The sequence below is a fragment of the Marmota marmota genome, unplaced genomic scaffold (genome assembly GCF_001458135.2).
Source record: "Marmota marmota marmota unplaced genomic scaffold, marMar, whole genome shotgun sequence".
NCBI classification, from domain to species: domain Eukaryota; kingdom Metazoa; phylum Chordata; class Mammalia; order Rodentia; family Sciuridae; genus Marmota; species Marmota marmota.
The window spans coordinates 16810691-16832808 of record NW_025999961.1 but is presented as its reverse complement, the minus strand read 5'-3'; the positions used below and the strand labels follow the sequence as shown (position 1 = coordinate 16832808).

The 22118-nt window shown below is 34.1% G+C and overlaps 1 protein-coding gene and 1 non-coding gene across 4 annotated transcripts in view; both read right to left on the bottom strand.

Annotated features, from left to right (window-relative positions):
• Window positions 1–957: 957 nt before the first annotated feature.
• Window positions 958–22118, bottom strand: part of Kpna4 (karyopherin subunit alpha 4) — a 64031-nt gene continuing 42870 nt past the window's right edge. The window contains exons 9-17 of one of the 3 annotated variants that reach the window (XM_015496404.2): window positions 17651–17820; window positions 17517–17561; window positions 13871–14002; window positions 13652–13780; window positions 12062–12166; window positions 8280–8351; window positions 6783–6945; window positions 4364–4458; window positions 958–2970 (exon numbers count right to left, since the gene is read on the bottom strand). In XM_015496404.2, the coding sequence (XP_015351890.1) occupies window positions 2872–2970; window positions 4364–4458; window positions 6783–6945; window positions 8280–8351; window positions 12062–12166; window positions 13652–13780; window positions 13871–14002; window positions 17517–17561; window positions 17651–17820 (1010 nt within the window). In that variant the 3' untranslated portion in view covers window positions 958–2871. Of the gene's footprint in view, window positions 2971–4363; window positions 6457–6782; window positions 6946–8279; window positions 8352–12061; window positions 12167–13651; window positions 13781–13870; window positions 14003–17516; window positions 17562–17650; window positions 17821–22118 lie in introns of those variants that run through there. The other 2 variants (XM_048802965.1, XM_048802966.1) reach the window with 2 other exon arrangements.
• On the bottom strand, window positions 13013–13321 carry LOC125616758. Its single transcript, XR_007347501.1, has one exon. It is a non-coding gene; the product is annotated as a small Cajal body-specific RNA 7 (non-coding RNA).

The following is a 22118-nucleotide window of genomic DNA, read 5'->3' as shown; positions in this document are numbered from 1 at the left end:
AGCTCAAACTAAACAATACCCTACTCCCCCAAATGCTTCCACACGCACTTTTAATGATTAGATTGCTTCAATTATAGAAATGCTCTAGGTTTGGTCCAGAGCAATGAGGAAAGTACTAATACCACTATATCAAACAATTACTAAAATCTTTGAAAACTACCATGGCTTTTCATACACCTTAATATAACATTCTTTTTTAAAATTGTAGCACTGAAGAGGGCTCAGTGCTTAGATAAGGCAGTTTAAGAAATGAAAAGTCAAGAACATTTAGGCTTGTGAGGCTTATTATTCCATCCTCCCCAGCCCCCCAGCAGATGTTAGCAGACTGTGTTAAAAAAAAAAAAAATCCATTTCCTAGATTGCTGGATTATTAAAAAAAAAAAAAGTCGTGTTTAAATCTGTAACTCTGGTACTCTGATGATCTGTACTGAAACATTTCAGACAGAAAAAACCCACTTAAGAATTTCATTGAAAAATGAATGTCTTATAGTTAGAAATATTTAGAACATCAGGAAGACCTTGGAATAATTAAAGATACATATTCTATAAAATAATTTGGCCTATTACCAGCTCATTGGCTTTGAACTACACTACTTCCTAAAAAACAAGAATTATGCAAAGTATTCTTATATTCACTTTCTAGTAATGTCTTCTATTTAAAAAAAAGCTTTGTATGCAATTTGTAGCCATATAAGTTATGTTAATACTTAAAATGAAGCTCAAGTTGTCTATTTGTCTGGGAGAGTGAAGAAGGCCAAAACCTTGGTTTTAATAGGAAGAAAGCATAATTATAGATAGTGTCCAGACTGATATTACAGAACTTATGAAACTTCTTGTTATGTTGGTTCTAGTTTAAAAAGTTGAAGAAAGACAAGAACTAATAGGAGCCACTGAGTTACACACTTTAACTCAACAGTAATATTTTTAAAAAAAAAATCCACACATCACACACACACCCCATGTAAAACATTGCTTTAAGTTTTAATGTTTATTTCCCCAAGACAGCCTAGCCTGCACTCTACTTGGATAAATTTTACAAGCTAGTTTTCTGCTGCTTCTAGTTTTAAACTTTAACCATGTTTCTGATGACAAGGAATGCTGCAAAAATACTCTAGTTCAACAAAGAGTTATGATCACAAAATAATTTTTATCCATTCTACAGTGTTTCAGAATTACCAGTTGATTTTTAAACACAAAGTAGATATAGATGCTAATGGTGGCTAATCTGGTATGTTTCTTATAGCAAACTGTTGTTCATGCAACACTTGTGCTCAAAGGGGAAGGCACAGGATTTCCTACAATGAGCCACCTTATAAAGAGTTCTGTTTGTACAAATTAATTTATGTCACATTTAATTTAGTGTGCATAACCTCAAAACTGAGGCATTATTCCAATTTATAAAAACCACTTGCATAACTTTTATGCAAGTTTTAAAAATACAAAGTTTTCTCCCTAAAGTGGCTCAAAATAGATTGTTCATGGCTGCCTACATCTAAGATAAAAAGATTCTAAAACAATTGAACAGATTAGGCATATTATTAAAGGTGTTCAAACCATTACTTGATTTGTACATCTACTCAAATCTCTTCATCGGTCTTTATTCAGCAGTACATATGCACCAAATTCCATTTTAGAAGTTTCCATATCATTTTCATAGAAAACAAAATTTGAAAACAAGTAACATTTAAACACAGCACGGTATTCTATCACAACTGAAACTTTTTTCTTCTTCTTCTTTACAGGACTCAACAAAATCTAAAAATGAACTATGCTGTAGATTTACCTCATGCAAAGGTCTTTATGTTATCTCTGAAAATGAAAAGAATGGCCTTTTAAGCACATTTTACTGTTTTATACTATTATGGTAACTTGTGTACTGCAACAGTCTATTTTGAGGGAAATTCATGATTTTTTTACATGCAAAAATCTACACAAATTAGTTTTGATGATATGGAAAGCTTTTCATAGCATCAAACATTCATCTGGTGCAAATGCACAGGGAAACCTTCCTGAAAAGTTTTCTGACTTGAGAAGCAACTAAAAGAGCCATACTAGGTAAATAAAAATAGGGGGGGAGGGAGGGACGACAAAACAAAACAAAAAAAATGGGGTGAGGGTTTTGGGGGAGAGGGAAATAGAAAACACAGGCTGCAGAATAAACCAATGTCTGCTGCTAAACCGGTCTTTGTTTTTATGTCCAGTGTACATTAACACTTGTGATCTCACTTTGATGATTTACTATGTTTGTTATCAGCCCCCCGAAGGCGAATCAAGCTTGCATGCGTTCACATACAGCACCACAACCACACTCTCGTACACAGTCACTCCAGGACTAGGAGTCTGCTTCATGAGTGAAGAGCCCTAGATTTGAAAGATGAACCTGGCTCTCTATCACCGAGCCAGACATTCATTCAACATTGTCCATTCACACACTGCTTTATAGCAAGGCCTGGGCTCATTTTCTTTGACTTATGTGGGCACTCTATTCTCTTTTATGCTTACAAGGCTTGAAGATGACAGTATTTCACTTTCTCCTCAATTGATATAGAGTAAGTCAATGTTCCTTCTCAGGCACTGAAGATCTGTGACCCGTAGCCCTTTTTACTTTGAACAACCTAAATAAGCATCCACGTAAAGTTTTCATTACATTTTGCCACTCATTCTCACTCGCACCCACTCGCCATCTTGACCTCATTTGGGCATTTCCTGTGATTCCAAATGAAATCTTCACATTTTCTTTCCCGATTTAATGCAGCAGCAGATCCCATGAGCCAAGCTTGATGGATCAAACCTTTTTATATATATGTATATATATATATATATATATATATATCTGAGTGCTGCATTGTACCTAACTTCCACAATATCTTTCTAAAACTGGAACCCTTCTGTTGGTACATTGGCTGATGAATTGAAACCAAATGTTCCACCTTGAATTGCCTCTGGAACAAGGCTAGGATCTTCATCAATCTAGGGGGGGAAAAAAATTAGTTTTAGTTTTAAAGTATACACAAGAAGCATTAGAGTAATTGTTTTACTACCCTTAACAATGGTATAAGAACTAGGTGATGAGTGCCAACAATGTGCTACCATCCTTTGGAAAGTTGAAACACTTTACAATGTAAAGTCTTTTTCTTTCCTTTCAAAGCCACCACTTTTGGAAAGTAAGTGTATTATTTGGTCAATCCCCCTTCCATCTTTTGGGTACTAGAAATTGAACTCAGGGATTTGTACATGCTAAGCATGTACTCTACCAGTGAGTTTTACTCCTAGCCCCTAGTTAATCTTTTAATACAACTAGGGACATATAGCCTTAAAACAGTAAAACAAGAGCTTGCTAATAGTGGCTAATATTTTATATGCTTTATACTATATTTGTTTTTAAATTCCACAAAATTACAAACCTAGGGTGTGGCTTTTATAACCATGTACATCATTTAAATTATTTTTCTCACAATGTAAGAGAGTAAAAAAGATATTAGAAAACATAGGCCTTGTCACCTTACTGAAATTAGTCACCTAACTACAAATTAGTACATCTAAAATCCCAACTCTAAGATACATGATTAAAGCTACCTGTAAGAGCATGTTTTTCTTGGATTTTATTTCTGATTTAACTGGGCATCATTAATCTAAATAGGCTTTAGTGTGAACATCTCTAAGTAAACAGTCTATAATTTCCTTTTCTACAACATTGTGATTAATGTTCAAATATTAACAAAAGGTTTAGTAGCTTTTTATTTTTTGGGCAGGGGTGGGGATTGAACTCAGGGCCTCCCACATGCTAGGCAAATGCTCTACCACTGAGCTACATACCCAACCCCTATTGTCCTCTTTTAAAGACTTATTCTTTGAAAAGTTGAAAAATCATCCAAGAAATCCACTGTTGGTTGTATTTAACCACTCTATTTTTTTAAAGGAGAAACTACTTTAATTTTAGATTTACTCTTTCAAAGAGGCAATAAAAATAATTTCTTAACTCCAACTACTATATGGTTACAGTCTGAAGAAATTTTTGTATATCATACCTTATACTATATAGTGCCTTATCTTTTTTGGTGATTTTAATTTGATCTATTATCTTCACATTTGGTCTTAGTCACCAAATAAAAATGACAACATATGCAAATGTATATTAACTAATTGCTATTATAAAGGATATACTAGTGACTCACTGTTATTAGAAATTTAAAAATACTGAAATATTTGTTAACAAAGCAAGTGACATCACAGTCACATACCTATTTTAATTCAATTGCAGAAAGGACATACATGCATATGCCTCTAGCTTACTATATACTATTTTGTTCAAACTTATTATGTTTTAACATAAAACTAAGAAAACTACAAAATTATTAAATACATCATCTGAAGAGAAGAATTGATCAATGATCTCATAGGCCAATTTGTAGATGTCTTCATTTTCATGATTTTGAAGTTGTTCGATTTTCTCCAGTCCTGCAAGAGATTTTATGAAGTGAAACAATAATATTAAAAAAAAAAAAAATAGTGACAGGTTACAATAATCTTGAATGTATAACCCAATTTTTGTATTGCAAAATTTTTGGATTATAATTTTTGGAACGCTATAGGTAAATCTTAAATATAAAAAGATTTAATTCAGGAAGATAAGCATATTTATTTTAAAAAGATTAACAATCTTAGTGTCTAATATCATGTAAATGTATAAGCAAACAATGGGACATCTATTTATAAAGCAAAATAATAGGTAACCAATGCTTATAAAGAACAATAACATGTAAAATTGCTTTTGTTTGTTAAAAATAAAAAAGCGGAATTCCTGTTTTCTAACATCTGCCAAGTTTTTCTAATGGACTAAAAAGAAACTGAAGATACTGGCAATTAACAAATTTGATCCATAAGACAGCTATTAAGCATACTTAAACATGAAAAAAAAAAAGAGAGATCACAATATTTCAGGGGAAAAGGGATTTTCCCTATAAACATTAATAAATTTATTATATCAGAGGCAGAAACTTGTTGATATACAAATTGGATCTTGGAGCAATAATAATAAGAAATTGGAGCAATAATAATAAGACCTATGAAATAAAGTGAAATTGCTCCTTTCACTTATGTTCTTCCTCTATCCATTTCTTAAGTGAACGAAATTACCTCAGGCCCCTATTTCACTCTACACACTCTACTTTTGGTGATCCTTTCATTAAAAAATTTAGCTACTAATTATGGGTGGAGGATTTACAATAATCTGTAGCTTTTGTAGCTTCACTTATTTTCAGAGCTTTACTAGTACAAAATTCAAATGCCTACAAAATTCTACAAGGACATTTAGGCTCCTAAATCTCAAACTATCTAGAACAGTTTGTTAACTCTCCTTCCTCATTTAAACTATTCATCCTACAATTCTTACTTGTTGATACTCACTAAATAGCTTGAAATCTGAGATCTAAGATTTCCTTTTCCTCAATCAAATATCAAAACTCTGTTCATCCATTTCTAAATTCTGTCATCTCCCCTTTGTCTCTGTTATTATGGCCTTCATTTACTCTGGCCTGAACAGTATATGCTTTCCTAATTGGTCTGCCTTCTGTCTCCAAAGGCTCCATTCCTCAGTTATTTAAGCACCAATCCTCTAGGAAAATCCTCCAATGGCCTATCATACTCTATGGCAAAATCCTTTGGGAAGTTTATAAAACACATATTTCTGTTTCATATCTCCAGTGAGGGAGGCAATATTTGAGAATCAATCAATATCTACATATAAAATACCTGTTGTTCATTTTACTAATTCTTATTCCCTAATTAGTTCCTAACATCATTCTCCATTTTCCTATTTCTAACTGGATGGTTATACATTACTTGTTGTTATTCCAATTGTCACTTTAGTAACTTCAAACATGCTTTATTTCAAGTCTTGATTCCTCCACTTAGTTGATATGGGTTCTCTCATTATTGTTATTACCTCTCCTCTCATTCACTTTTCAGCTCCTGTCAGAAATACCTTTACTTTTATGATTATTCAAGTTGGAAACATTTATTTTCTGTTCCATAGCCACATTTTGGACTCCCGTTTTCTGCCTATATATGAACTCTGAGATTGAAATCTAATGTGTTGTTTACACTCTAGATGACTTTGGTGCACAGCCAGATTGGTAACTACTGCCTTACTGAATAAAGTATCTGCTGTGCTATGAAACTTATAAGACTTCAAAGGAGTATGGTTATTGGCTATTTCTCCAGCTTCATCTCTTGGCAGTTTCTACCCCATACTTTGTGATTCAGCAACACTGAGCTACTTATAATTTGCTGAATGCTATTTCTCACCTCAGACTTTGCTCATGGTGTTATCTCTGCCTGGAACACCTTTCATCCCTTTTTACTTTATTAATCCTTATTCATCTCTCAAAATCCAGCTCAGATGTCACTTCCTGCTTCTTCCAGGATGGATTAGGTATCCCATTTTGCTGTACATTTCTATTAGGGTAATTAGCACATTAAATCAGTTCATATTTATCTTCAAAACTAGACTACATGCCTGAGGGCAAGGACTGTGTTTTGTTTACCACTGTCTTTCCAATACTTTTAGCACAGGGCCTGTTCAATATAAGGCAACAATTCAGTTACCTAAACACATGCAAGAGGCTGAGCAGGACTATATATAGAATATAGTATTTTATTAATTTCTTCTGTTACTTGATTAATCTAAGACAGAAAACTACAGAAGTGGTATATTAGTCAGAAAATAAAGATAGTTACAAAAAAAAATTAGAATGTGGAATAACAGCTAATAAAGAACTTACCTCCACATTCTTCTATAAGATTGGCTATGGTTTCTGCCTCATCTTCAGCCATTTTTAATATATTACTTAATCCATCGAGTACTACTTGCACAACCTGTGCATCTTTTACAGTCAGTAAGTTGCAAAAAGGTGGGATAACATTTTGTTGAATAAGGTAGGCCACCTAAAGAATTTAAAAAAACATGAAAAAATAAAATGTAGGCAAAATCTGTATATCAAGATGTTTTAACAGAATGCTTTTCACTTTGAAATTTTGAGTACGGACACATGACTTCATCTCTAGGACACAGTTAAAACTTCATTATTAACTTGATTTTCCTTTCTTTTTAAAGTAGCAAGTTTGTTTTCCTTGAATTTAAGGGGGGAAAAAAACTGTAGTGAAAATGAAGGAATCACTCAACTTATTATTTCTTAACATTTCTTTGCTTTAAGGAGTACTTCCTTTGAAAATCATTTCCTCTTTAAAAGTAAGAAAGTAAGCTGGGCATGGCAATGTATAACTATATTCCCAGCAACGTGGGAAGCTGACATAGGAGGATCACAAGTTCGAGATCAGCCTCAGCAACCTAGTGAGTCCCTCAGTAACTTAGTAAACCCTGTCTCAAAAAATAGAAAGGGCAGACAATGTGTCTCAGTGATAATGTAGCCCTGGAATCCAGCTTTTAAGTTTTAAACCCTATGCACCTCACGTTTCTCACCCTAGTTCCTAGACCCAGCCATCTAGTAAAGTTTAATTTCTAACTGCTGAGGAATTTGCTGTTGCCGATGATTTTTAAAATTTTAGCTCCTGTTGTTCATTTGTTAGGAGAATCTGTGAGACAATTTCTTTCTGCCATATTCACCACCCCCAAAATCTGTTCTTAGTACTGTTAAAAAAAAAACAACCCAACCCTAATTTTAGGCCCCTTGATTTTATTATAGGTTAGAAATTCTTCTAAGATTTCTGGGGATTTGGCACAGTGGTAGAGAATTTACTGGCCTACAAAAGGTTCTAGGTTCAATCCCTAGCTCCTGGACAGGTAGGGAAAAAAAAAAAATCACCTCTCTTTTTTGATTAAAAAAGGTCAAAGAGTGGGGGCTGGGGTTGTGGCTCAGCGGTAAAGTGCTTGCCTAGCATTCATGAGGCACTGGGTTCGATCCTCAGCACCACATAAAAATGAAATAAATATACTGCATCCACCTACAACTAAAAAAAAAACATATATTAAAAAAAAGGCCAAAGGATGATATTCTATATGAAAAAAAAATCATAGAAAAGTGGCTGGAAGTATACAGCTCAGCAGTAGAGCAAATTCTTAGCATGTATAAAGTCCTGGGTTCAATCCCCAGTAATATCCCCACACACCCCTCCTACCCCCTGTCCCCCAAAATCACATAATATTTATCTTGCTATTATTTTAAATTGTGGTTTACTTATATCTAAATCATATAATCTGTTTGTACTATTTATTTTTTTTTTAACACCACTTTTAAGAAATAAGTAAAAGTTAAACTTACTTGATCTTTCCTTCCACTAATTGTTAAGTTACTTATGGCCCAAGCAGCTTCTTTCTGAGTGCCAAAATCCCCCTAAAAAAATAAAAGCAAAGCAAAAGGCTACTGTTGGCAATATAAGGATAACTAAAGAGAATGTTTTCTGGAACGATTTTTCAAGTGCTTATTTCTCCAGGTTTCCTTCTAGCTTTTCTACATATATATATATAATTTTTACTTACTAGGATAAGATTTGTAACATGCAATCTACCCTGAACAAAGGAATTTTCTTTTTGGAAACTCTCCTGGAAACAATTTGACTTAATGTTACTATTCAATGCTATCACATTAAATAAAGATGACAATAAGGATGAAATAAAATCAGTAAAGAAAATTTTGGAAAAATCTGTAATTTCATTACAAAAATACAAATTGAAAAAATATTTAAAAATAACTTAAAAAGATGTGTATATATGTTTGTTTATATAAACACATGTGTATGGGGCTGGGGATGTGGCTCAAGCGGTAGCGCGCTTGCCTGGCGTGCGTGCGGCCCGGGTTCGATCCTCAGCACCACATACAAACAAAGATGCTGTGTCTGCCAAAAATTAAAAAATAAACATTAAAATTCTCTCTCTCTCTCTCTCTTTAAAAAAAAAAAAAAAACACATGTGTATGTAAATATTTCTGAATATGTATACATATATGTGCTTTTTGAAGCTATTTATATAATGAGATCTATATCTTTATAATCTCATCTTTTAGAATTTACCAAGAAAATATGGGAATTGCACAGCCAAAAAGTAAAAATCAACTGAAATCTTTATAATAGGAATATAACTAATTACAGATACCTACTAAATGAGCAGTACTAAATGAGGTTAAGAAAATCCAAGTATTTGTCAGTGAAGTTGGTGGGAGTACAAAAAGGCACAGTCCTCAAAGAGGGGGAATTGACACTATATAATAAAATTTACATATGTTTTTGTATATTTCCAGTAATCCTAAATACAACCTGGGAAAAGGGTAAAAACAAAACAAAACAAACCCCTTACAAGCTATTTGTGAAAGCACCACTATTTTCAACAGCAAAACACTAGAAATATCTCAAATGTCATGCATAATTGATTATGTTATAGTGCATCCATATAATGTACTATTCATAGTACTATATAATAAAAAGAAGAATAAGGGAAATACAAACAGGGAATAAAGCAGCTCTCTTTATAATGTCATGAAAGTGATCTCCAGTGTATGCATGAGTATATGTGCGTGTGTATACATGGATATATACACACACACACATATATTTATATATCATGGTAGCACACTCTATAATCCCAGAGACTTGGAAGGCTGAGACAAGAGGATATATATGGATAACTAGAGAAAATGTTTTCTGGAAAGATTTTTCAAGTGCTTATACACACATACCCCCACACACAGACACACATTTATCTATGTGCATACACACAAACATACCAGTATCCCGAGGATATGCAGTATATTATTTTCTGTATAAGGGTGGAAATAACCACATACATATCCATTTGCTTCTATTTTAGAAAGAAATAATGGAAGGATAAATCAAAAGTGGGTAAAATGATTAGCTAAAGGAATAAGGAGGGAGGAGCGGAAATGAAAATCAGACCTCTGAATATGTGCCCTGAAAACAAAAGTATATTTTTAACAAGAAATGAAAAACCAAGGTAACATGCTTATCAAAAATAAAAAACAGGGACTGGGCTGTAGATCAGTGGCAGAGCACTTGCCTAGCATGTGTGAGGCACTGGGTTCCATCCTCAGCACCACATAAAAATAAACAAATAAAATAAAGGCATTCTGTCCATCTACAACTATAAAAACAAACAAACAATCTGTGTGTCAAGTTGGTGGCTTAACCACACTCAGAGGTACACATTAAGTATTTCGCTAATGAAATACATCTTTTAGAAATACATCTTTTAAAAGTACATTCAAAGGCTGGGGTTGTGGCTCAGTGGTAGAGTGCTTGCCTAGCATGTGCGAGGACTTGGTTCAATTCTCAGCACCACATATAATTAAATGAATAAAATAAAGATCAATCAACATCTTTAAAAAAATTTTAAAAAAAGTACATTCAAAGCCAGGCGTGGTAGCACTTGCCTATAATCCCAGTAGCTTGGGAGGCTGAGGCAGAAGGATCACAAATACAAAGCCAGCCCAGCAAAAGCAAGGCACTAAGCAACTCAGTGAGACCCTGTTCCCCACGTACACCCCCACCCCCCAAAAAAAACAACAAAATAGGGCTGGGGATATGGTGCAGTGGTCAAGTATCCCTGAGTTCAATCCCCTATATCCCCTGACCCAAAAGTACATTCAGTAGTCAACCCTCAGTAGTCATGTTGTTTATGGCAATGTGACTTGTTATTTTGATACTATAAATATATTTTACATATATTTACATCTCTTCCTTAGGCTGAAAACAATTTTTTATCCATAAGATATATGCCATCAATGGTATGCCTCAAAAAATGTATAACTGTACTGTATATAAAAGATAACCCTATAATATTTGATAGCTTCCTTTCATGATTCATTTCTTCAGAATTCTCATATTTGGGAGAATTAACAAGACCCTAAACAACTTATTAAGACCCTGTCTCAAAATAAAAAAATAAAAAAGACTGGGAATGGGACTCAATGGTAAAGCACACCTGGATTCAATCCTCAGTCCCTTCCCCCACCTCAAAAATGAGTTCTTATAATGGAAGGGAGAGGAAGGGAAACCAGTTGAGTAGAGAAAGTGGACCAGGGAGAAGGAGATGGTAAGGGAAAGGGGAAGAACTGGGAAATGAAACTGACCAAATTATATCATATGCATGTAGGAATATGTCACAATGAATCCCATTAGTATGTGTAATTATAATATACCAATAAGTCAATGAATAAATAACTTGCTAAAAAAGTTCTCACGATCATCAACTCATTGTCAAAAATATTACCTATTGCTCACTCCAAAATATAGTCCGTATGGGAAAAGCACGATAAATCCTTAATGCTTAATTCTTTTTTCCTATCAGTCATTTTTTACACTTTATAACATGAATACAAAAATACCTGTCACTTATTTTATATTTACTGAAGCTGACAAAAAATTATACCCTTGCCAGGCTTAGTGGCACATGCCTGTAAACCCAATGGCTAGGGAGGCTGAGACAGGCATTTTATACCACAGGTCCTTCATCTATTAGGGTGAATACCTAACTTTTTTGGGAAGAAAAAATACAGAAGGGCCAGAGGTTTCCAAGAAGAAATGAATCATATTAAAAAACTGCTGGATTCAAAAGCTTCAATACGAACACTATTTTACCTGTAATATTAGCATCACTATAGGATCTAATCAAATAAACAAAGAAAAAAAAGTATATATTTAGGGACTGGGAGTATGTCTTAGTGGTAGAGCACCTGCCTAATGTGTGAGGCTCTGGTTTGATTCCCAGCATCATAAAACAAACAAGTTAAAAAAAAAAAAAAAAAAGGAAGATTACCTCTAGATAGGGAATAGGGGTGGGAGGGAAAGGAAGAGAGAAGGGGAATAGCATGGATGGTGGAAGGAGACCCTCATCATTATACAGAATACACGTATGAAGATGTGAATTTGGTGTTAACATACCTTATATACAATCAGAGATATGATAAATTGTGGTATAAAGATGTATTAAGAATTGCAATGCAAAAATAAATAAATAAAAAATAAAGCAGACTATATTATATATGTAAAATCCTTTCCCCTTATTTAGATGCGTACAATATGATCTTCTTACCTTATCCAAAAGGTGTATTATCATTGGTACAAGATTGGCATCAATAACTGCCTGTACCTGCTGTTGATTTCCTGCAGTGATGTTAGAGAGGAACCACACTGCTTCCTGTAGAAGAAGATCCTTTCAATATTTCTCATTAAAATATAAAATCTGTATCTGAACTAAGAAAAAAAGCATTTGTACTGTTTCCAAATGATTTTACTACTGAGTAAACTCCATAATAAAAATCTTGGGAATTTCAATTCTTCCCCCTTTCCATATATTCTTTGAACAAATAGCTAATGGCCCCTAATCCAAATCACAATGAACTAACCCTTCTAAAGAATTCTCAATGACAATGCTCCCAAAGAGTATGACTCCAAAGAAGCTTGCATGGTTGGATAAAAAAACAATAAGCTGTAAAAGAAATTCAAAACTAAAACTTTTATAAATGACAATCAATAGCCTTCTCTCCTGTAATAAGCTTTATTGTCTATTCTACCCTTAGACTCCTAACCAAAGTAGGTAAATATCAACTATTCATAACAATGGAGACATCAGAAAACAGTGGGCTGTTTTAGTTTATTTTATAATACTCAATCATTTGCACCATTTCTCTGAAAAGCTGAAGTGGACCCAGATGCTTGACTACTTTATTGGTCTACCTTAATAATCTTATAATGTTATCTTTTATATTACAATGGTGCTGTACTTTTGTAAAGGTGATGGTCATCCCAAAGTGTTTTAAAGTTTCAAAGATAATAAATGCAATTACTAAAGCCACAGTTGGCATGAAATAAGATAAAATATCTACCTATATGCTATGTAGGATATTATCAGAATTTTCCTAACTGAAATTTATTAAACTTACCTATTTTTTTTAAAGGGAAACGTTTTCTCTATTCCTACAAACTGTTAAAACATGTTTTGTTCTAAAAAATATTAGCATTGACTACTATACAATAGGCTCTTTTGGATCAGATCACAGGACCATGTTTAATGAACCTGTTAGAGATTTTAGGGTGCTGGGCTAGTTAGGTGAGCTGCTTTGGGGTTATAATCATTGGCAATGTTGTAAATCAACACCCCTATTATTTCTACAACAGCCTCAGATGCACTCCAATATCAGCATCACCATTCAGTGCCCCCTTTCCATAGCCAAAAACACACACATACACACACACAAACAATTAACTACCATAAAATACTAATCTAGAATATATTAAAAATTTTCAGTCATACAACATTCAACACCCAAGAATCTCCATTTCATCATTTCCAAAAGAGCCAAAAAAACTCCACACTATAAATGTGGGTGTAGCTCAGAGGTGAAGCACATGCTTATAAGTAGATCATGTGAGGCTCAGGGTTTAACCCTCAGCACCAAAGAAGAAAAAGAGAACAAAAAAAAAAAAGAAAAAAGAAAAGAAAAACACTTGTGCAACTTGTTTTATATATGTAAAAATTATATACCAATTTGTGTTTCTAAAGAGTGATATACTTTCTCTTGATACATACATGACAGTTTAAATTAATAACATTACAGATACTTCTGGGACCCAAATTATATAAATGAAAACTACCAGTTTAATACTATTTTAAAATACTTACTTTATTAATTTTCTCTTTGGGATGTGTCAGCAGTGCTGGAAAGTGTGAGAGGGCATCACAGTTCAAAACTACTTGTGTTTGTTCATCAGTTCCAGTAACAATGTTGCCCACTGCTCTAAGTGCAGCTGTCTGAAATGTAAAAAGATATGTCTATCTTTGAATGCCATGTTTAAAGTAACTAATGGTAAGAAAACATGATTTTATCAAGAACAAACTTACCTGAACTTTAACTTCCTGGTGGCTGAGTAGAGGAACCAAGTGAGGAACTATTCCAGAGTCTATTACCATCTGTATCTGTTCATTGCCAGCATCAGTAAGATAAGAGAGGGCCCAGACCGTATCTACCAATATCTAATAAATAAAAGTTCCAACAGTCTTTGAATATTTTCTCATTGCAGTAATTTTTACCCATACTCCTAAGATTGTTCTATTTTCTTCTCTTACCATAATTCATTAGAATCTTTATTGTGCATCATTTAGCCAAATTCAGAAGTGTAGGTTAATTATGGTCCCAAATCCATGCCAATATCTATTTTTAATTCACCAACCTATATATGTACTACAAAGCACATGAAATAGGAAAAAAAGTAATTTTCTTTCTCAAATGCTCAGGCTAAGGGATAACAGGCCCACAAATATTGTAGTTTATGTATATAGCTGGAAAGACTATAGGTATCCAACATGCACAATGGTTTAAACATCTATACTATATGGATATACCATACAGGTATACTTAAAGACAATATTAGTATTAGTTTATAGTGGTATTAGTTTTATAGCAGTTTAATCTTCTCCAACTAGTTTGCATTGCCTTATAAAACTGGAGGCAACTTCCTAAATACAAGAAAGACCCCAAAGCTACAGATCAAAACATTAAAACAACAAGCAAGCAAAAAAAAAAAAAAAAAAAACACTTTACACCAGCTGCTACTTAAAAAAAAACGGCCTACAAATTTTTAGCGAGTATATTCTGAAGTGCAGCAGGTCATGTTTGATCTTTCTTTCTTTGGGTGTTAAGTACCAATTAGAAATTATGGCCAAAGAGTAGTATCACAACTATTTAACTGCTGCATATAAATACAATTATTGACCAAAAAAGTAAGAGAAAAAGAAAGAAACCACAGGAAAGATAACTGTGCCTGGAACTTTACTTCCAAAATCTTTCTTGAATGTCAACACTGTATCAAAGGATAAGCCAGAAGTTTAAAACTTTTAAGATTACAAACAAATGTTATACTTTAAGACAATCAAGGAGGCCCTAAAAAGGAGACAACAGCACTTTGTCATTATTCTTTCAGAAACTCAAGAAAATGCTTAAGGATGTGTTTCAATGTAAAAGAAGACATTCATGAAAATAACTCAAATATACTAGTATCAATATACGTGAAACAACTATTTCAATTTTCAAATGGAACTATTTCTTTTCCTGTAGCGTTAACAGAATCTGTTAATACAGGCCAAAAATTTCAAGTTACTTGCTCATGACTGCACATAAAAACCTGGCATCCTTCCCTTTTTAAAAGTCTAATGCTAAACATGTCATTGATATGCTCAGATCCAACTTACAACCCAATTCAAACTAGATCTCTAACATATTTTTAAAATTTTAATAAAAATAGTTATACATGGACACAATATTTTGTTTGTGGTGCTAAAGATCGAACCCAGAACCTCACACGTGCAAGGAAAGCGCTCTGCCACTGAGCCACAACCCCCACCCTCTAGCATATTTTTTTGTATCAAAATTTACATTTTACTATAAGTTTTCTAACTGTAACTACAGCATAATGTCAGTGTAATGGCACTGTTCGTGAAAGCAGTTTTTATAACATCTTTGATGGCATAATTTAAGAATTTATTGTTAGAGCTTATCTAAGATTTTATTTTTAGTTAAACAATATTTAGTACACTACATTATAAGAAGAACAATGCAAATGAATTCCTCCAAGATACATCAAAAATAAGAAAAATGGAATTATAACCTCATCTAGATTGGAGTGAATAGGCAGAAAGAACAAAATATACTGCTAAGTCAAGTAAAATGCCTGATTTTCCAAAAAAGATATAAACTTGGAGATTAATCTTCCCCGTGGATCTTTCAAAAACAAAATACTAAAATTTGTAATTTAACCAAAATTTTCGCTCTAAGGAGCCAACAGCAAAAATTGCTTGTAAAATATATATATATATATATATTTAAGTCCTAGACTATCTGGAGCTTAAAAAAACATTTTTTTTAGAGTAGAGATCATGTTTACCTATGAATTTTGTAAATTATGTCATTACTTGCCACAGTATATTCTATCTTTAATTTGCCTTATGTGCTTTAGAGAAATATATCCCTAGAAACTGGGCAACAACAGCTTAAAACTGGTCACCATATCAAATGTTTATCTTTTTCTTTTTTTTTTGAAAGAGAAGGTCTTGCTATGTTGCCCAGGTAGGCCTCAAATTCCTAGAGTCTATTATCCTCATACCTTAGTTTCCCTAGTGACTGAAAACTATAAATTTGTACCACTAAACTCAGCTGCTGAACTTTTTTTTTGGTGATAATATTCGAGATTGAGCCTAGGGGCACTTACTTTACCACTGAATTACACCCTCAGTTCTTTGTATTTCTTTCTTTCCTTCTTTTTTTGAGACAGAGTCTTGCTAAGTTGCTAGGGCTATTCTCAAACTTGTGATCCTCCTGCCTCAGTCTCCCATGTCACTAGGATTATAGACAGGCAACTTTGTGCCGACTATTTTTAAAGAATTCCTGATTGTCACTATATATTCATGTGTTTTTCCTTACCTACTATATTGCTTATATGGGTGTGTGTGTGTTTGTGTGTGTGTTTTCTTTTTTTCTGCTGGGGATTGAACCTACCACAGAGTTATACCCCTAGCACACATTCTTAGTTTAACACACCAAAGGCTAGTCTGGCTGGTCTGGCTTTTATAAGCAGTCACGGCAGTTTTCCACTTTATTTATATTCCCTGCATTGTTTTTTCCTTTGTTATTTGTGTTAGTAAGAATAAGCAAGATATCTTTGTAATGTCTTTAACATTACAAAGATTTTATCTTGCCTGTACTGCCTTTTCTCCCCTTGTTAGTTGGACAACCAATAGTTCTCCCTATACTAACTGAAGCTAAAAGTCACTATAACTGGAGAAACAAAGTAAAAACAGAATTAAGAGCAACTGATTTTCATGTGTACATATGGATACAAACTCATGCATATAAGCCAGGCACAATGGCATACTCCTATAATCTTAATGACTTAGGAGACTGAGGCAGGAAGACACCAAGTTTAAAGCCAGCCTCAGCAACTTAGGGAGGCCATAAGCATTTAGCAAAACCAATCCCCCCACCCCCCGCGCCAAAAAAAAATGTGTGTGGGGGTGTGGGGGCTGGCGGCACCTACTAGGGATATGGCTCAGTGGTTAAGCACCCCTGGGTTCTATCCCTGATACCAAAAAATAAAAAAAATTCAAGCATGTGAGCACCAATATTTCTCTTTATCTTTCAAAAACAAAAAAACCACCATATGCATTCAATAGCCAGACTGCCAAAATGAGATTCCATAAAAAGTGCATAAATATAAAACATGATCTTAGTGAGAGTGATTACTAAGTGCCAACTTTATAATAGGCTCTATTTCTTCACTGAAATTGTATTTTGTGACACAGGAAAAACAGAGTAAATAAAAAGACACCAGATATGCATTGTAGGTCTTAGAATAGTAAAATCTGACAGAGAATACACTATCATGATCTTGATATATTTTTTACTCTACGTCGCATGGGGAGCCCTACATATACAACATGCACATATACACATACATGCAGGTAAAAAAATATATGATGAGGAACATTTACTCACATTTACATCTGTGTGATGTATTAAAACACAAAGGGCTGGAAGTATCTGAGGAGAGAATACACAGATTTTAAAACAAATAAAAACATACACATAATAGTATCTAATTTACTTATTGATTTTTAAAATTTGTTTACCTCTTGAATGGTTTCCATTGGTGGTGGTGGGTCTTTGTGACGACATAAGTTGACCATAACCCAAGTAACATTTCTTAAGAATGTTATAGGAATAGATGGACTTATGAATGAAAGTAAAGGTTTCACAACTCCAAGACTTATGACATAATCTCTACACTGTGGCCCGTCACCTGTAGAAAAGATTAATTTAATAAAATACATTAACAATAAGCATTTTTAGAAAACATAAAGCACCAGGTACAAAATGCTCCTTTAAGTATTTTAGCCAGAGTACAATTCAGTTTTATGCAAACGTTTTAGCAATAAGACAACTAATTTCATTCTAGGTCTTTTACCTAGAGTGCTAAGGTATTCTTTTGCACATTATTTACAACTTCAGCCTTATAAGCTGTCAGTTATAAAATATATTTATGCCAGTTGAACTCTGGAAGCCTAAGTCTTTAAAAATAACTCTGTGAACCAAGAACCATTTCTTTTATTTTTCCAAAAATCAATAGAATGCTTAGTGTAACACATTTTCATCTAATGAAAAAGATATATCAACAGTTGGGCATGGTGGCACATGCCTATTACCCCAGCTACCCAGGAGGCTGACGCAGGATTACAAATTCCAGGGGAGGATGGGCCACCTAGCAACATCCTGTCTCAAAATAAAAATAAAAAGGGTTGGAGATGTACTTCAGTGGCAGAGTGCTTGCCTAGCATATGCATGGCCTGAGTTCAATCCCCAGTAATACCCTTCTCCTCCCGCCCCATGTGTAAAATGCCATTAAAAAGAAAAAATATATATAGAGTTCATACTTATCCACTATCAGAGAACCAAGAGTAGGGACTATAACTTATAGCTTTAGAAAACTATGTCAGAAAAAAAAAAAAAAAGGAGAGAACTAAATAGTAGTAGAGTAGTGATTTCTGAGCTAAAGCCCAGAAATAATAATTAAGCAGAAACTGTGGGTACAGGATTCTGTATTTTAACAAGCTCTCCATGTGATTCTGACAACACACTAAAGTTTAAGAACCAGTACTGTAGATAGCAGTCAAATTTAATTTCTATATCTATAGAGTGTCACTATAATTTCTAATATGAAGCAGTGATGAAGTATTCCCATTAAAAAAAAGACCTTTCCTTACACTACTATATCTGGAGATAAGAAAGCAAAGGAGTAAGGATCCCTTGCATATACAAATAATGTAATTCCTATAGCAATAGTCCCTATGCTGGGATCATTTTATAGAGAAATCCTCCCATTAAAAAAACAATCATAACCATGCCATTTTCCATGCTGTTCCTTTCAGAGGACAACAAAGAGGTACATCACATCATAAAGGCTATATTCCACAATCCAAAGCCAACATCATACTGAATGGAGAAAAGCTGAAGGTATTTCCTCTAAAAACAGGAACAAAACAAGAATGCCCACTCTAAACATTCCTATTCAACACAGTTCTTGAAACTCTAGCCAGAGCAATCAAGCAAGAGAAGGAAATTAAAGAAATATAAATATGAAAAAGAAGTCAATAGTCTGTTTGCTAATGACACCATTCTATACTTCGAAGATCCAAAAAACTCCAGAAGACTTTGGAGCTGATAAATAAATTATTCTGGATAATACAAGATCAACATACAAAATAAATAGCATTTACATACCACAATAATGAATCTGCTGAGAAAGAAATCAGGAGAACAATTCCATTCACAACAGTTTCAAAAATAAAAAAACAAACAAAAGGAAAAAACCCAGAACTCCCCCCAACTCCAAAATCTTGGAAATAAATATAACCAAAGAGATACAAGACCTCTACAATGAAAATTATGGAACACTGAAGAAACAAATTGAAGATGACCTTGGAAGATGAAAAGATGTCCCATGTTCTTGGCTAGGTAGTATCAATATGGAAAAATTAGTCACATTACCCAAAGTGATCTATAGATTGAATGCAATCCCCATTATATACCAATGATTTTCTTCACAGATATAGAAAATACAGTACTAAAATTCACATGAAAGAAAAAAAGACCCAGAACAGTCAAATTATACTATGATGCCAATAGCATAACACTGGCTGATCTCAAATTATACTACAGAGCTATAGTAACAAACCAGCATGGTATTGTCATAAAAACAGATGTGAAGACCAATGGAATAAAACTTAGAAACAAGCTAACATAAATACAGTCATCTGATCCTCAACAAAGGGGCCAAAACCCTATGTTAGAGGAAAAAATAGCTGCCCTCCTAGTTTTGGAACAGAGGATTGAACCCAAGGGCACTTAACCATCGAGCCATATCCTAGGCCTTTTCATTAAAAAAAAATTTTAAGGGTCCCTGTAAGTTGCTGGGTCTGGTTTTAAACTTGTGATCCTCCTGAGTAGCTGGGATTACAGGCATTTACTACGACACCCGGTTGAAAAGATAGCCTTTAAAAAAAAAAATAGCCTTTTTCTTGGTGGTGGTGGGGAGCAGGGATTGAATTCAGGGACACTTGATTGAGCCATATCCCCTATTTTGTCTTTTATCTAGAGACAGGGTCTCACTGAGATGCTCAGTACCTCACTTTTGTTGGGGCTGGCTATTTGATCTTGTGATCCTCCTGCCTCAGCCTTCTAAGTCGCCGGGATTACAGGTGGGTGCCACCACACCTGGCAATAAATAGCTTTTTAAAAAAATGATATTGGGAAAACTAGAAAACCACATGAAGAGGAATAAAACTGGATCCTTACCCCTCACCCTGTACAAAAATCAACTTCAAGTGGATAAAGATCTAGACAAAACACAGGATCATTCCAACATATAGGCATGGGCACCAATTTCCTTAATAAGATTTCTCAAGCTCAAGAAATAAAGAACCAATAAATGGGATGGCATCAAATTAAAAAGCTTTTTTACAGCAAAGGAAACAAGAGCATAAAAAGAGTCTACAGAATGGGAGAAAACCTTTGCCAGCTAGTATTCCAATAGAGGATTAATATGCATGATATATAAAGAACTCAACCTCTCCCAATAACCCAACTGATAAATGTGCAAAATGATCTCAACAGACATTTCTCAAAAGAAGAGAAAATGGCCAATATATGAAAAAATGTTCAACATTTTCAGCAATTAGGGAAGCACAAATCAAAATCACACTGAGACTTCATCTCACTCCAGTCAAAATGGCAATCATCAAAAATACTAATAAGAATAACTTCTGCATGGAAATGGAAGGAGACCCTCATTGTTATACAAAATTACATATAAGAGGAAGTGAGGGGAAAGGGGAAAAAAAACAAGGGAGAGAAATGAATTGCAGTAGATGGGGTAGAGAGAGAAGATGGGAGGGGAGGGGAGGAGGAGGGGGATAGTAGAGGATAGGAAAGGCAACAGAATACAACAGACACTAGTATGGCAATATGTAAAAATGTGGATGTGTAACCGATGTGATTCTGCAATATGTATACGGGGTAAAAATGGGAGTTCATAACCCACTTGAATCGAATGTATGAAATATGCTATGTCAAGAACTATGTAATGTTTTGAACAACTAATAATAATAAAAAAAGAATAACTTCTGGCAAGGATGTGGGGGGCAGGGAATACACTAATATACTGTTGGTGAGATGCCAAATTATTACAACCACTTTGGAAAGCAGTACAGAGATTCTTTGAAAGTCTAACAAGGGAACCACCATATGATCCAGCTTATTTCACTCCTTGGTAAATACTCAAACTAAAATCAGCATACTATAGTGATACATGTTTAGAGCAGCACAATTCACAATAGCCAAGTTATAAAACCAGTCTAGTTCCTGTCAACAATCAAAAGTAGAAAGAAAATGTGGAAACTGGAAACTGGAAAGCATCTGTGAAGTTAAATAAGACAAGAGTGGAATATCTCTTCTCATATGTGGAAGAGAGACTAGGGAGGAAAGAGAACAAAAAGTGTGTGTGTGTGTGTGTGTGGGGGGGGCCCTACGTGGGAGACCCTTATGAAAATAGAAGGAACACCAATAAAGTAGAGAAAAGTCAGGGAGTGTGGGGAAGTACTGGAAAATAAAATCTATGAAATTATGCTATGTAAGTATGAATATATCATGATAATTCCTGCTTTTATATATAATTATAATTAAAATAATAATAGTAGAAGGGAAATCAGTAGAGTAGAGCAAGTGGATCAGGAGGAGGGAGGAGGGAAAGAAAAGGGAAGGTACTAGGGAATGAGATGGATCAAGTTATGTGTATGTACAAATATGGCATAATGAATCCCACTATTAAGTATAATTATATACATTAATGAAAATTTAAACAAAAAAAGGCACATCAAAACAATATTAGTTACTTCCATGCAAGAACAACAATATATCTATGGCAAGAGTAACTCAGAAACCTCACTTACTGAAATAAACACACCTATAAGAAAGGTGCTCTCTCTCAATAACATCTCTCTCTACATCAGGGACACAGAATAATTCAGACCCTAGATTTTTTCC